The following is a 16,429-nucleotide window of genomic DNA, read 5'->3' as shown; positions in this document are numbered from 1 at the left end:
TATTTTCGTTTCTATCCTGATTCGTTTCGTTTTTTTTTAATTTATAATGATGTGTTCTCACTTTTCAATAGTACTTCTTTTTCTTGTGATAATAATGGCTAGCGATAAAAAAAACAAGTGAGCATTTTATAAGAAAAGAAAACTCCAAACTTGAAAGAAAATCAGACGCAAGTGAAGGATCTTAAAAGGTTTCGTTCGACTTCTGGACAAAATTTTCAAAGCGATAATCATAAAAGTGTTGAGGTGGGGAAGTTGTCAGTATCAGTTACTGTTAACGAAATATTTACAAATCAAGTAACTTTTGAAACTGAGAGTTTATTTTATGTGACTGCAATAATTTAATCGTTAAATTAAAATCGAATGGATACGGCCTCTTCGGTTACAGATCTGAGTTAAATTTAATATACCTGTATTTCAAAATTTGTTGCAACTAAATTCCAAATCGATAGTTTAATCGAAAGGTCATTAGGATTATAAGTGACACATTTTTTTTTTCAGAACTCTCACTGTCAATCATAGCAGCATACACATATGCTTGTTGTATTATAACTGCAACGATCATTATTAATCTATTCTCTCGAATTAAATTTAGATTGAACGATAGTTTTAAAAGATGTAATAGTTTTAATTTAAAGTAGAGTTTTAATTATAATAGCTACTTGTGTTCATGGATGCACCAACGGAGGTTGTCCGAGAGTCTAAATCCCCCAGAACTTTTATTTAATATATATATATATATATATATATATATATATATATATATATATATATATATATATATATATATATATATATATATATATATAATAATTTCAGGGGGCAAATACACAAAAAATTGTAGGCTACTCCGAAAAATTTTCGGACCCGAAAGAGTAACCTTGCGTGCGCCACTTCTTGTGTTTACAATGTCTTACTCATTGTCTGATTTCGAACGAGTGTTGGAAAAAAACATGAGAGGGCAGAATTGTTTTATAGACCTAAGGGGTCTTGAAATGAAATTTTGCGAGGGGGAACAGATTTTAAAGTTCCTCCACTGGGTCGAAAACAAATTAAAATAAAGATATCGATTAAGACACACACTTCTGTTATTTGTTGTGTATTAAGAAAGTTCAGCTAAAATTAATAAAGAATTATTTGAAATCAACTATTTCTCAAGTACGATTAAATGGACTAACTTCGATGGCCATTTAAATGACATACTACATGAAATGGATATGAATGCAATAATAAGAGCTTTTGCCAAGTTGAAAGCCAGAAAAGTGTCTTTATAACATGAGATTTCAATAACAAAGAAAACGAGGAATTAAGCACCGTAATTACCATAATCGTAACATTAGAAAACACTGTGTAAATATGGCTTTAATGAAGCACACCTCATTGCCAAAATCAAACCTGTATTAATGTTAGACTTCAAGCTCATGAGCTTTATTCTGTTTCGACTTATATGTTTCAATTGTACTTAGATGTGTCTTGTGCCTATTTAATACAAAATACTATTATTAAAATTGGAACTTTGTACAGAATTCAAGCAGTCATTATTAATTATAACTTCGACATTTTTCGTTAATATTTACAAAGAGAGTACAGATATTGAAATTTTACAACTGTAATAATTTTTAAAAAAAAATGTTCATCCATTACAACTTTCGACTCTTCTGTATGTATTATCATTTAGGTGTAAGGCGCCTAAATATTGTTTACTTACCTTAAGAAATGTCTACAATCGGCTCAGGGACGGTGACGAAACACTCGAACAACACCACGTGTCGGAAGATCAAAATATGTCCAAAATGAAGATCTTCAGCAGCAATTGAGACGAACATTTTCCAGATATTTGAGGAACTGGGACTACAATTCAGTGTGAGTGGAGAAACCATTCGGCAGCACCTCCGTCAGCATGGGAAACACTACAAGCTGGATCGATTGGTTCCACATGGTTTGACTCCGGGCCAGAAGACAACACGAGCAGACACCTGTGTTTCCTTGTTGTCTCGTCTTAGGAAGGAGCCATTTCTGGACACGGTGTTGACATGTGATAAGAAATGGGTCCTGTACGAAGCTCCACAGCACCGTCATCATTGGTTAGCATCCCATCAACCAGTTCCGAAACAGCCTAAACCAGACTGAACCAGAAGAAGATCCTTCTGCCTATTTGGTAGACTGCTCGCGCCATCGTGCATCAACAACTGCTAACAGCTGGTCAGAGCATCAATGCAACTATGTACTGTTAGCAATTAAGCCGTGTTCAAGAAAAACTCAAAACTCTGGAGCCAGCACTTCTGAATCTCAAAGGGGTTCTTCGGTTACAGAACAACGCTACGTCTTGGATGAGAAATAATATTGCATCCGCCATATTCCTCAGACATTGCACCATCCGATTATCACCTGTTCCATTCCTTGGACTATCACCTTAAAAGATGCCAGCTCAAATCCCTAGTAGAGATGCAAAATGCACTTAATACCTTCTTCGCTTCACAGCCCACCAGAAATAACGCCGATTCATAATTACATAGACGTACTGCCTTGTCTATGAAGTTTTGAACCTTTCCTTTAAAAAATTTGAAGGCACATGTGGATACACACATAGTAATTTGGGACAATATGCGCACGCTAAGAAATTAATTAGCAGAATTAACTACAAGACAAGAAGAGTAATGCACATGAAGCTTACTCATTTTATACTGTAATCCACCTCTTATCATAATTTGTGCCCTATTTTAAAGTACCTCTGATAGTGGGTAAATAATAATGATATTAAGTGAAGTACTCAAAGTGAACATTTTACCCTACTATTGGCCAATATGCACATGTACTAGAAATATGCACATAAGTGCGATTGAGAATGTTGATTAATGAATTTCATATGTAATTACGTTAATTAACTGTAACTACAAATGTGTAGTATGCGTGAGAAAGAAAACAAATGAGGGCGAACCTAAGCTTCAAATATTGATAATAAAATGTAATGATAATATGGGTATAATCTTGATACTCATAATAATTTTCTTAACAATCGGAAAATTTTCATAGAGTCTCATAGAAACCTAGTTTACGTTATTTCACATGTTTTATAAAAATACTTATCTATGTCAGAAACAATAATAGTGTTGACGCATAATGCCAAAGTGTGTTCACAAAACAAGTCAACACATTATTTTTTGTTCGTCCATCTATGGCATAGTTAACATGTGCCGCATGCAGTTTCTTTGTTCTGCAGATATTGTAATACATTCTATGTGGCACCAGTGGAGACACTTCGGACATCTAACTCAGCTACACAGTAAAATTGATGGTATTACAGACGTGAAGTGTTTGATGAAGCAAAAAAGTTTAGTTTGCATACTGTTACAGATATTAGTCTGATAATAATGTATTTGCTTTGCTCAGCGACTAGTTTATCTAAGTTAAGCACCATTACATGAGAGGGGAAACACTTACTTTGATTATTCTACACTTAAAATTTATTTAAAAAATGTGTTTAATATATTTTGAAATATGTTAATCACCTTACTCGTCAGACTATGACTTATTTTGTATTGTACTCATTGCTACAATGCTATTCACTGAGCGTTTTTTTTTTTTTTTTATCTTTGAATTTATGCTTGTCCCAAGAAGTCCCAATAAATACTTACAATATTTTGTATCTTTTCTAGGGTTTCTTTGTAGCTGTTTTATACTGCTTCTTGAGTTCAGATGTTCGTGACGTCATACGACGTGAGTATCTGAAATTTAGTGCTCGTCGTGACGCAAGACTTCATCGCCAAAAGACCATAGCAACGCCGATGACCATCAACTCGTACAACGAGACGCCGTTGCATCGGTTTGGATCCGTTAGAACAGTATCAACGTTTGTGTAGTGTCAGTGAGTGTGACGTTGTTGTTTTTACATGCATATGTTTTTAAGCCAAAAAAACTAACTGAAGTCACGTCAAGGAACCGGCCATATTTATTAAAGACTGTTTTATTTCTGTATGTTTTAATTTCTTTATATATAAACATTAACTGTTGTGATATATTATTTAACCAAACTGGACTAAATAATTTATAAGTTATTAAAATAAAAAAAATACATGTATAGCATGAGCCAGGTAATAATTCCAAATTAGTAGCGCATATATGCGTACATTATATATATACAGTAACTATTATTTTTGAACTAAGGATTATGACTCTCTGTATGTGACATATATTGTAATTTTGATGGGAAATGTAAAAATGTGATTATTATTTAGGTTGTGTAATCTTAATTTCAATTAAACTCGCATATTTTTAATTTCTGAACATATTGTTCAACAATATAATCCATATCGAAACTATTGTAAACGCTAAAAGTGAAACGATGACTATTGGAGGACCATTGGGTACACAAGTAAGAAGTTCCGGTAAGCTCGCAGATTGAAGAAAAAGGTTGAGAACATACAATATAATGTTTCTTTTTCAAATTACATCAAATGCTCACTATCCTTTTGATGAACTGTACAAACCTGAGAGAACGCGTACTTTGATCGGAAAGTCTGCTTAGATTTTCGTTATCCCCTATAATCGGTCTGAAAATATCCTCTCGTCCTTCCTATGCATTGAAATCTTCTGACAGTCTTCACATTGTATCGCTGGAGTTGGTCAAATACACGTTCTACCTCTTAATAAAAATTGCCCTTCACATCGTCATTGTCATCTTCTGTTGGGGCATGTACTTTTAGAATAATAATATCGCTCCATCGACACTTAAGTGTAATAAAACAAAGTCTATCATCAATAAATTCACTAATTTTAATTGCTGTTATTATTCATTTGTGAACGAAAAACGCTGTTTCTAGTTGATTCTTATATCTTTCGCCATAAAAAACGAAGAATTTCCGGTCTGGTCCGCTCTGCTCTCTTATTTTTATCCAATTTCCTGAATTCTTACTAGGTCCATCCTTACTTCTCTAGCTCATCTTAATATGCTTACCCCATAAAACCTTTTTATATTTTCTATTCCAAATCCCGCATACATTTTACTTTGCCGAGGTCGTGCCAAGTTACCAGTGCGGTCCAAAAAATGAAATCTTTCTTCAGTTTTACATCTCACGGATCTACCGAGAAGGTGAAAGGAGACTGTGATTAAAAGAGTGAATGAACTGGTACAATGAAGAAAGTGGGAGGAAACGGGAGAATTCCGATGAAACCCACTCTCACGTTGTTCACCCACTTCAAAGCCAAATTGGCGCGAACTGGGATCGAACCAGAGACCTCACGCATCAGATGTGAACACTAAGTCAGGGCCTCCCACCAGTCGAGTCCGAGACTTATCGCCAAATCCAAGGTGAAGGATCCTCCCTTATCCTGCTTATTCAACATATTCGCAGCTGATCTCGTTCGATCCGCAACCAGAGGACTCACCATGCCTTGATATCAGGAACCCACGTTAAATAGAAATCTTTTTATGAGAAACAGAAAATTCTAGTTCTTACACCTAAACTTATTATAGAAGATATTAATAGTACAGATATAACCGAGATACCTTTGAGATGAAATACTATTCTTTACTGGGATGCAAATTTGAAATTTCTCTGTTGTTAAGAGACCTCCAATTTATTAATCATGAGCAATTCATATAACTGTACGAATGTTGCTCAGTCGGTCTATCTATGTGGAGACTTTATCCTCAAGTATAACTAAAAAAATACCAATAAAAAAGGAAAGCCCACTTTGAACGCTCGAGGGAAGAAAACTCACTCGAAGGAATAGAGGCTTGAACCATGTAATCCCTTTCAGTTATGTCGAAAATAACTGAGAAAGACTCATCAAATTAATTACTACAGAACGAAAAATATCTACGTCATAGAAAGGGCCTAAATATTACTTTTAAAATCATAAAAATTAAATTACGTCATTTTCAGAAATGCGTCAAAGACTAATTGTTACTGAAACTAGGATATCAAATATTATTAGTTAAAAACTGAATTTTAAGGTAAAGATATATTGCCTTCATACTATAAAGTGGCTCTAATGTAATTCTCTGCTCTCATAATCACCCAGCAATCTCAAAGAAGTGACTGACAAAGTGACTAGCTCATCAATGTTGTTTCATTAAAATAGTGATACGTCAATTTCGTGCCGATTTTTCGAAAATAATGCATAAATGTTAGAAAAGCATATTTCATGAAACTTTTCTGAAAGCAGTCAAACATTCAGGACCGTAAAGTATATTCACAATCATCCCTACTGTATGAAGATGACATTAGAAAAGAATAAATTGTAAAATCCCTCGATAAGAATTGAATTACTATTCCACCCAATTCTAAAAATGTCTCCCTATAACTTCCAAGATAATTCGATTTTGATACAATAATACTTATATGTTCATTGAGGCTTACATGTTCCTACAATCCCCACTGCTTACACTATATATATATAATATGGCTTTGAGGCGTTTATCTCTCTTTCAAATCCATAAAATTAAATATTTTCCCCGCTTTTTGTCATTCTGTTACCCTTCTTTCTTTCTACCTACATGGCTACAGATTTCCTAGTAAATGACTTGGAGTAGATGGAAACAGCGGCAAGTACAACGACATATGCTTTAGCTTAGTAATTGCATCTAGAAGGGATGTGTAGAATAATGCTTAATGCCTCACTCTCTCAGAGGGCAGACTGTTCCAAGGGATCCTCTTTGTTAAAACTTTTTCATATATTCAGTTAGTTTGCGCTAGCCGACTCAACCGAAAACAAGTAATTCGTTAACAGAAGAGCTCCACGGCCGAAAGTTATATCTTAAGTTCTTACAAGAAGACACTTATAGATATGCGACAATCATTTTGGATATGAGTGTACATACCAATGACAGTAATATTATACTCTACAAATCTATCAAAAAGACGAATCGAATGACATTATTCGGATTACACAAAAGAATATAGCCGCCACAAGCATAGAAACTCAACAATTAAAATCTCATTGATGTATAATCCACTTCCCAATAGAGACAGCTAGAGAAGTTTTTCTGAAAATTTTCGTAGATAAATACTTCGGATGCCGAGCTCTCATTCTAGACGACGACGAACTTTTAGCAGTGACCTTAACAAAAAACCCAGTCATTATGAGTGCTGGAACCCAGAACAAGAAGAAAACCGCACACACTAATAATAGTAAAATAAAGTGAGAGAATATCTAAGCATACATAAACATACAGGTAAGAAATCACTTGTCTCAGCCGGCGATAAATCATTAAACACAGATGAAAGACCAAACAGGACATATTATAGAAAAGCAGGAAACTACTGAATTACAAGAAGATACACAACAGAAATAAGTTTTATCGCGTTACACACAAGACTAAGCAAAAGGAGAACCAACAAGAAGCTACATTCCAAGAAAATGGTTCCCAATTGGTGTGTTTGCAGTCCCATAGGAGTGTGTTTCGAAATTTTATAATGTAAAAATCATGAAATTTCATAATTAGTAAAGAAATTTAGAGACAGACTATGCCAGTCAAACCCTCCAACGGTAACAACAATGTTCAAGACTTTATAAGAACTTATATGCTTCTACTATAATAATTTATATTACTAATGAAAAATCAAACAAGTATGTAGCGATGCCTTGGACAATTAATAAAGTGTGTCGTCAGTCAAAAAAAAAATTGGGATCTACTCTCCAGGAGATCATTCACCCAGCAGAGGAACGGCCTCTATTAGAGTGGAGCAAAAATAGACAGAAGCCTCACACAGGAACCGAAGGAAGTCTAAGACCTCTACATGCTCTTATGTATTTAGAGGAGTTCTGACAAATTCCAAAATAGAACCAATTAGATATAGGTCCGTAACAGCAGGTAACCATTTCAAATATATCAGAATACTCATCAAAGCAAGGTAACTAAACTCATCAAAGTAAGGTAACTCTTTACACTGAACCCAGATCGAATTCATGCCCTAACTGCTCAGAGAATAACATTGAACAGTAGAAGTCACCCAGTAGAAGGATCACAAGCGCAGTCCACATCGGACTCATGTGGAATTATCAATATGGGCACCGGCGACTCCAAAGCTCTCAGCCCAGGATGTGCTACTGCTACGGGCAGCTACACAATGGACTATACAGTAAGTCTTTAAACAAGACGTTCTGTGCGACTTGTGCCACATAAGGATATAGGACCGGCAGCGGAAACTGCCTCAAATGACCACGGCAAACAAAACTAGACTATAACCGTTATCAAGACAAAACATCAGGAGGAGCACTACTACAACAAACAGCCAATGAAGACAATGTCAGCAAGTTCGACCAACAACAGGAAAACCAACACACCAGGAGACAACAACCATAAGCAGAAATAACACAGCAACAATGCTCACCTGGAAATCTTTACAGCATCAAATGAGCAACTTCCAAGCAGTCATCACTGCAGTCAGTGGTTAGCATATTCGCCTTCAGCACAAGAGACCTGGATTCAATTCCCTGAGTGAGTACACGGGGTTCAAATCCCACGATAAGCTGTAGGCCTATGCATCATATAGATTCATGCGGAAAGGACGCCTATCTCCAATCCAACCAACCAACACAGTCAATCCAAAAGGGAGGAGAAAGTGATCGGCGAAACTACTACACAGACTAGTCGACAAAGAAAGAACAAACCCAGTTGCATGTCTTTAAAAATAATGAAACATGAGTGCAAACTATAGACAACTTTATACGTTTATTGAGTGAATCAAATTAAAATATTAAGTTAGTTAAAATACATACAGTGATTACGGATGGTGATAATATATATGAGAACGGGGGTTATAGTGAGCGGTGGCATGATCATGTTGATGGATAGCAGGAAGGTGATCTAACGGTGAATATGCGTAACATGGTAGAGCTGGAATCTGGTCTAAGACTGCATGGAGAAACAGATGAGCGTCTGCTATATGGCATTGAATTTAACGAGAGCGAAGACTGTACAGATGTGGTAAGAGTGTCGGTATAGATGTGCGACGGTAGATCTCTTGTGGTGACGTTCGCGGTGGTAAGGAATAAGCAATGCGTAAAACATGGCGTTCCAGGACTTGTAGTTTATCATAAAACTTCTGTGTTCTATCTTTTCTTAGTTGGTTGGTTGTTTCTTTTATTGTTCACGACTAATCTCAAATTATTTTGTCATTTCAATTATAAGAGAATTTTACCTACTGAACTGCAACTACCAGACTATCAAATAACAAAAAATAACTATTGTTACTGGTTTGAAAGATATAAGTAATAATCATTTCCGATCATTTCTATAAAGTATTAACTTTCTTCCAGTCTTAACTCTACCAGTGATTCCGTCCCGGTACTTGTGCACCGCAATACACCGTTTGAAAATGGCAGATAGATATAGAGAAACGAAGCATGCTGAATTCTTGACGTCAAAGTATCGATTATCTTTTCGTAAATAATTATTTAGCGTAAAATATCAAGAAGAAGATAACAGAACTTAAGAGAGCAGTAATTCCGTTCGAAAAATAACTCTTTTGTTAAATCAACTTGTTGATAACAACTGATGAATTTTTAAACCCGAAATTGAGTCAAGGATAGAAAAGAATGAGAAAGATTGAGTATCGATCATACAAAGCTCTTTTTTAAAACTTTGAGGCACGGTTGAAGTTATAAAAGCATATCAACAAAAGCCACACATGTCTTTCTTTGCAACATTTTTTACAAAAAATAGCCAAAGCTTTATACAGCATACTCTTAGGAACTTTTGTTGAAAGAGAATTTGATATCAGACATGAGAGCATCATTCTTTGAAGGAAGAACGATTAATTGCGGTGAAGAGCCCAGTTAGTTATTATTAAGAGAGCACCCCAAAGATGGAAGATGTACATGTAGTTAAGGTATAATAGCAGATTAAAAAAGAAAAACTAAAAATACTTGAAAGTAAACCTACATAATTTGAGGTAGGTATTTAGTTTCGTTATTGTCGGCAACTTTAATACTTTTAATGAATTTCCCCATATAAAACTGAATATAGATAAACTGAGTGAATCTATATGTACTTTCAAAACTTTTTTTTAAACATTGTATACACAAATTTTAGAATTTCAACAAGTTTTTGGAAGCGTTTTTCGTCTTTGAAAGTATAATTAGTTTCGAATATACCTGAGTAGTAGGTATACGTGCTTCCTTTTTCGTGTAATTTTTTTTGCGAGTAACTGTGCATAAATCGAACTGTTTCTTCTTAAAGAAGAGAAAATAATGAAATTTGTGTACTTACTGTGCATTTGAATCACTTGCGTATGATCACTATTTAGAATGCTAAAAATTCCGAGTTTTACTCTGTTGATGCAGAAACATAGTTACCTTTAACAGTTAATTAGGCAACAATTAGTCCTTTCAGATCGTACTTTTAATTTTAACAATACAAGTATGTACTGTTTAATGACGCACATATAAAGTTTATATACAATGTGATTGAAAAATGTTATGCATTCTCAACGCCACATTTCTGTGATGAACTATAACAAAAGACAGTATTAAAACTCAATGGGAATAAAGGGCCGCTGTGGCTCAGTGGTGTCATAGTTATGAGTTCCTGGTTCGATTCTAGAACTTGTAAGTTTGTAGTAGTAGTGTGTACGGAATTTTCTCCGTGTTTTCTCGTCTCCTTCCACATTCTCATTCTATCATTCTTCCATAGTCATTCATTTCCAGCCGTTTTCTTTATCCTGAAGGACACAGTCGTGGAATGTTAAAGATTTAATTTCATTTTTGTGGGAAGAAACCCCTAGAAGTTTAATTTGAAAATGAAAATGAAATGAAATCTTAAATTTTACGTCCCATGCATATGCCGGTTAGGCTAAAGGAGACTGTGATGATAAGGAATGAATGATATGATGGAATGAAGAAAGTGGGAAGAAACGGAAGTACCCCGAGAAAACCTACGAGCACGGTGTTTGTCCACCACAAAGTCCACACGGCGCGACCTGGGCTCGAACCAGGGACCCCAACCAATGGAGGTGAACGCTCTACCACTGAGCCACCGCGCCCCCCAAGTTTAATTTGAGTTTCACGTGTATTCAATTTTCATCTGTATATCCTACGATGCGATACACGGATAAGGTAACCGAGATCCTCTTAAACATGTCCACTTCACTAGAATTACTTTTTCATCGTTGCAGTTCCAACAGATCTGGCAGTGATGGCACGTATACAACTTCTTTTACGTACCACATACAAAACTGTCATCGTACCACTATGACAGAATTTGTGCGACATTGCTTCCATATACCAGGAGATGGCCCGGGGTGAAGCTCATCTGGAAGATTATGATGTATTTCCTTCTTATGCTGTAAGGTCTACTTTTTATGTGTATTACATCAAAAGTAAGTAGGAATTCCTAGATCTTCAGTATGACCATGTTTAAGGAGAAATATTTATTAGCTCATCGACACCGCTTGCGGTTATACAGTATATTCCATAATATTCATCCACTCCAAGATTTTACTGACATAATACTATTTTCAAAGGCTACTGTACATTACACATTTTTTTTTTTTCATTTTCAGTGCGATATTCTTTTACAACAAAGTTGCCAATTTTTTGTTACTTTTTGTGATAAACTTGGATAAGCTCATTGACATGAACTTGGATAAGCCATATGTTTCTAACTTCGGAAACAGAATCGATGTGGCCCACTTAAACCTGAACTTGAACATTATACATGAAATGTAAATTTTTGGTTTAAAATCAACCTATATGCAATACGAGAAAACTTCCTTTCGAACTTTTTTGCTTCGAAGCCTGCTTGCCTTTACTCTGCATCAAATGACATTGAAAGTGTGACAAGGAAATAAATATTAGTCTAAAATACTGTATATGACATACGTAGAACTGTTTGATTCCCAGATGCTCCATACATACACTTAAAACCGTATTGTTATCCAGTTCTCTAGAGAGCCTCTGAAAATTCTCTGTTCGGCAAAGATAAAGAAAGGTAAAGTTATAACATAAGCTTTTCTTTTATTATGTGACATGCTTTTAGTTCTGTTGTTATTTAAAATTACTTATAGTTACTCAAAATTACTTCAAACACGAGATACTATACTTTCTCCCTCTCTCTCTCTCTCTCTCTCTCGCTATTTATCTATCTTACCGAGCCAAGTAGCCCAAGTGGTACTGTGTTGGTTTCGCATTCGAGAGGTCGTGTGTTCGATTGCCGGTGCCGACCATCCTGGCTGAGTTTTTTCTAAGAGTTTCCTCAGTCCTACCAGGCAAATACCGGGATGGTAAGGATGGTACCTTCCCAAATCCTTTCCATTGTTATTGTTGTTGTTAGATATCCAGTATAAAATCGCCCCACCTTGCATGGTGAATTGCTCCAGGTAAACGAAAGAAAACGTCTCAAGGAGGTATGCCACCCGAGAATATGATAGTCAGTTCTAAAAATTCCCTGTAATCTTCTATGCAGTGTCCTGCTTCTACAAGTTTGATAGCAAAGTTTAACACTTCATCTCTTACATCGGAAATATTGTTCCTTACATCATCATCATCAATTCCTGGAATAAAATTGGTACAATCTATTTTAGACCACTCGTTCTGAAAACGCTTAAATAGGAGAACATCCAGTCCAAATGCAAACGAAACAAAACACTTGTCAAATACACATTTTAAAACCAATACATAAATGTAGTGTCTTCAAGGAAGGTATAGAAGATTATTTTGGAGCTTCTGCTCTAGCAGAATGCAGGCACCGTTGACATGACACATATTGCAGGGAGTAATGTAACAACAAACTGCCTGCACGAACTTTACCAATTTCCATTCTTCAAGCTAATGAACTGTAGCAAAAGCAATATGTTCTTCTCTTGATAATGACAAACTGAGAACACCAATTAGCCTCTCATGACCATCTCCTGTAATAATCATTGATAACCTGTTGAGTCTTTCTGCCAGTCAAATTCGGCAGTAGGTTTCCATCCCATTCACAACTAACGCACTTGATGCACTCCGAAATTGTTTTTGTGGTCCTGTGCAACTCCGCTACGGATTTTCTCTCAGCGTCGGTGAATGAAAGACCTATTTATTACTAGTTCCTCTACATTATGGCCTAATGCTTCTGTCAGAATATGTATTGTTGCTCTATCAGTGGCCTTGTATAGGTCAAGAGCAGCAACCTGTCTTGGAGTAGGCCTAATAAAATTAGTTTTTGCCCTTTTACATCTCTTGCAGGGTCCGGATACACACACGCATCCACATTTACATTTTATCTAACATATTCAACTGGGTTTTCCTCTTCATTTCTTGAAATGCTTACCTCCATGTCTTTTGGTGTATAAAATTCTAACAAATCATTTTCAGAAGTATATTTTTCTTTTGCGTTCCTCTTTCTTTTGAAATCGTGCATATCCCTTTAGTTCTTTTTGCGCCGAACTCGTGTCTTTACTTTTAGTCGTGTAAGAATTATTGCCTGTAAAAAAACAGAAATCTTTTCACAGGTAATAATTCCCAGCTGACTAGAGATATCTTTAAAATAGTGTCAGATTTGTGCTTCTGGTAAAACGCTACCTTAAACAATATGTCACATGACCCTCTTCCCATTTGAAAATTTTGACCTGAATCCAAGATGGCGGACTTCAAGATGGCCGCCATGACAATACTATACAACATTAGGTGTGTTTCTTCCTCTAGTTCCATTACCCAGGATATCTTCGCATTCCTTAAGCCGTTCCTAAATTACAAGATTTTATTCCAGATTTTTTCCATATGCTATTTATTGTAATCAGCTTCAAAACTAGGACTCTTGAGGCACCATTTAATATTGTTCAATGGAGCTAATTTTTTTCCTGGCTTAATTTGGTCCCATATGGAACCATTTTAGGGGGTTGTCCAAAGAAATTCTGAAATCAAAAATTAAGGACCACCCTACTAGTCATCTACCCATGACTACTTTGTCATAGGAAATAAACTGTAATAAAAATATCATAAATAATCGTTACAGTATAGCAATGATTTTAGGTTTCTGGATTTAAAGCATGATTAATTTGATCCCGAAAAATAACGCTGTATACATAATTCATCTAAATCTGCATGTAAGGAAACCTATATTAGTAAATTTCCTGCATTTAACAAACAAAAAAAAAAGCGAAAAATCATAATTAGAGATTGATATACCTCACTCACAAGACGAGTTGTTTCACTTAACGTTAGTGTTTAAATATTGAACTACAGTAGAGTGTCGATTATCCGAAGTAATTGGGGGACATGGGTGTTCGGAAAACTGGTTTGTTCAGATAATCGAACTGTACATGTTTATTTGCCAAAAAGAAGTACTGTACAGTAAATTTATTCATAAAAACAGGCATCTCTTTAATTATTACAAAGTAACGTACAAAGGCAACTTTAGCAGGAATATATAGTATGTGGTACAGTTTATTAAACAAAAATATGTACATATTACATACGCATTTTGCATGAACAATACACAGAGTACACAAAATTAACGTTTAAAAAGAATCCTTTATTTTGGTCTGTCTAAGCAAGCCTACACGCTTTCGAGCAGCTAAGTCACGCACTTTTTTCATTACAGATATCTGAAAGTGGACAGTAGGGTGGGAGAGTAACAGGTGCGAGCGAGTACACAGTTCGGTTAAGCGGTCGTTCGGTTGACCGACGTTCGGATAATCGACGCTCTACTGTAATTGAATATGTTCGTAGAATTTTGTACATGCGATAGCCTACACAAGTGTACTCATATTGTATTATTATTATTATTATTATTATTATTATTATTATTATTATTATTATTATTATTATTAGCTCAAAAATGTTAAAGCAAGCAATTGTTTTGCTTCCTTTTTTTACGTTGTTTGATCATTTTTGCTTTGGATTTCAGTACGTTTTTGCAACTCTTGGAAAGTGAAAACATTGAGAGTGTACATATTTTTAAAAATAGTACGTTAAATTCAGTAGCAACTGGTTTGAAGCAAAATGTTTTATGTGTTAATTTTGTAATCTCTTGAACAATTCATGAAAGTACGTATCAAAATCATTTAGACCTACTGTTTTAGAAACACATGTAACGGACCGTCTCAACCGATCCGTTTACAGAGTAATATGTCATGAATTAATTTCTTAATGTTCATTTTTATTTCAGCTTTTCAATGTTGGCTGATTTAATTTTATTTTTTATTTACCGACATTATATCAATCTGTACGTGTTTGTTAATTATCTTGTGTTTATGTACAATGAAATTCATATTCCATTTTGTTTATTACGTCTCTCGTAATATGCGATGGTATTCTTTATCTGCACGTAGAATACTATAAATTGATTTTCTGGGAGATTTAAATAATCTTTGAAAAAGTTTTGTAATTAAGTTTAAAAAAAGAAGAAAGTAAAAAAAGATATATAGTGTATTGTCTTAAAACAAGACTATTAAATAATCTTGAAAAATAATTTTGTGCAATTTTAAATCACAAATTAATCTAAAGATATAAAACTACAATTATTTATTCTTCTGCTTTTTATATTTTGTGAAAGGGATTTATTGCCAGAAAGTTTAAAGTAAAAAAAATGATGCATCTGTAAACGAACGTTCGCCGGAATCTACAGGTAACATTAGTTGTAAGAAAATACATCGGAACACATTCTTATGAGGGCACACCGTCTTGTTTCCGAACCTGTAACCTATAAGGAGTAACACGACACACATAACACGTTAAAATATTAAAGTGTTACTTATATATCTTAGTGTAACTTCTTTTCTATGATGTATACGCTTTCTAACCTCTATTTAGTGCGAAAAAACATTTTTAAAAAAATCCCGAAGAACTTTGTTAAGTAAGGATTATACTATATTTATTTGAGAAGGTGAACCTATATTTCTGTGTAAAAAAAAATCATAATTATCAGTAAGGCTCGGTGATTAAGAACAAATGATATGAATTTGTTTGTACTTAATTTTTTCTTGTGTCTAATTTTTGGAAAAGCAAATTTTGAGAACATTTTTAGTTGTGAAATAAGTTCTTATTTGTTCACTTTTGTTTCTGACATTTCTTTTTCTTATCACAAAACCAAATGGTTATTCTTGTGTGTCTTGATCATGTGGTTCGGATTCCACGTTAATCAACAGGCCCACGTCTCATATAGCCTGCTGAACGGGACGTTAAACTCAAAGTCAACTCCACTTGTGTGTCTTGAACGTCTTTACTCTCTTCGAATATATATATATATATATATATATATATATATATATATATATATATATATATATATAATATGTATGTGTGTGTGTGTGTGTAAGAGAGAGAGTGTGTGTGTGTGTGTGTGACTTAAAGGCTTAAATTACTCTATTTGTTCAGACGCACATCCTAAGATGAATCAACACCAACCAGTTATTTACTTCACATTGGATAAGCTATTTGTCTAAACGAATACGTTAAATTTGCGTTACTATGTACATTCATGTCCAAAATTATTGTCAATTGTCTA

The 16,429-nt window shown here is 34.7% G+C and overlaps 1 protein-coding gene across 2 annotated transcripts in view; it reads left to right on the top strand.

Annotated features, from left to right (window-relative positions):
- The window catches only part of LOC145671180 (corticotropin-releasing factor receptor 1-like), a 1,144,309-nt gene extending 1,139,456 nt beyond the window's left edge, over positions 1 to 4,853 (top strand). For both annotated transcript variants that reach the window (XM_081740030.1, XM_081740029.1), the window contains exon 9: positions 3,654 to 4,853. In XM_081740030.1, coding sequence (XP_081596156.1) covers positions 3,654 to 3,857 — 204 coding nt within the window. In that variant the 3' untranslated portion in view covers positions 3,858 to 4,853. The remainder of the gene's footprint in view (positions 1 to 3,653) is intronic.
- The last annotated feature ends 11,576 nt before the right edge of the window (positions 4,854 to 16,429 follow it).

This window comes from Thermobia domestica, chromosome 15 (genome assembly GCF_964235325.1).
Source record: "Thermobia domestica chromosome 15, izTheDome1.hap1.1, whole genome shotgun sequence".
In the NCBI taxonomy this organism is placed as follows: Eukaryota; Metazoa; Arthropoda; class Insecta; order Zygentoma; family Lepismatidae; genus Thermobia; species Thermobia domestica.
Note: the sequence above shows the minus strand (reverse complement) of the source record. Positions and strands in the feature narration are given on the sequence as shown.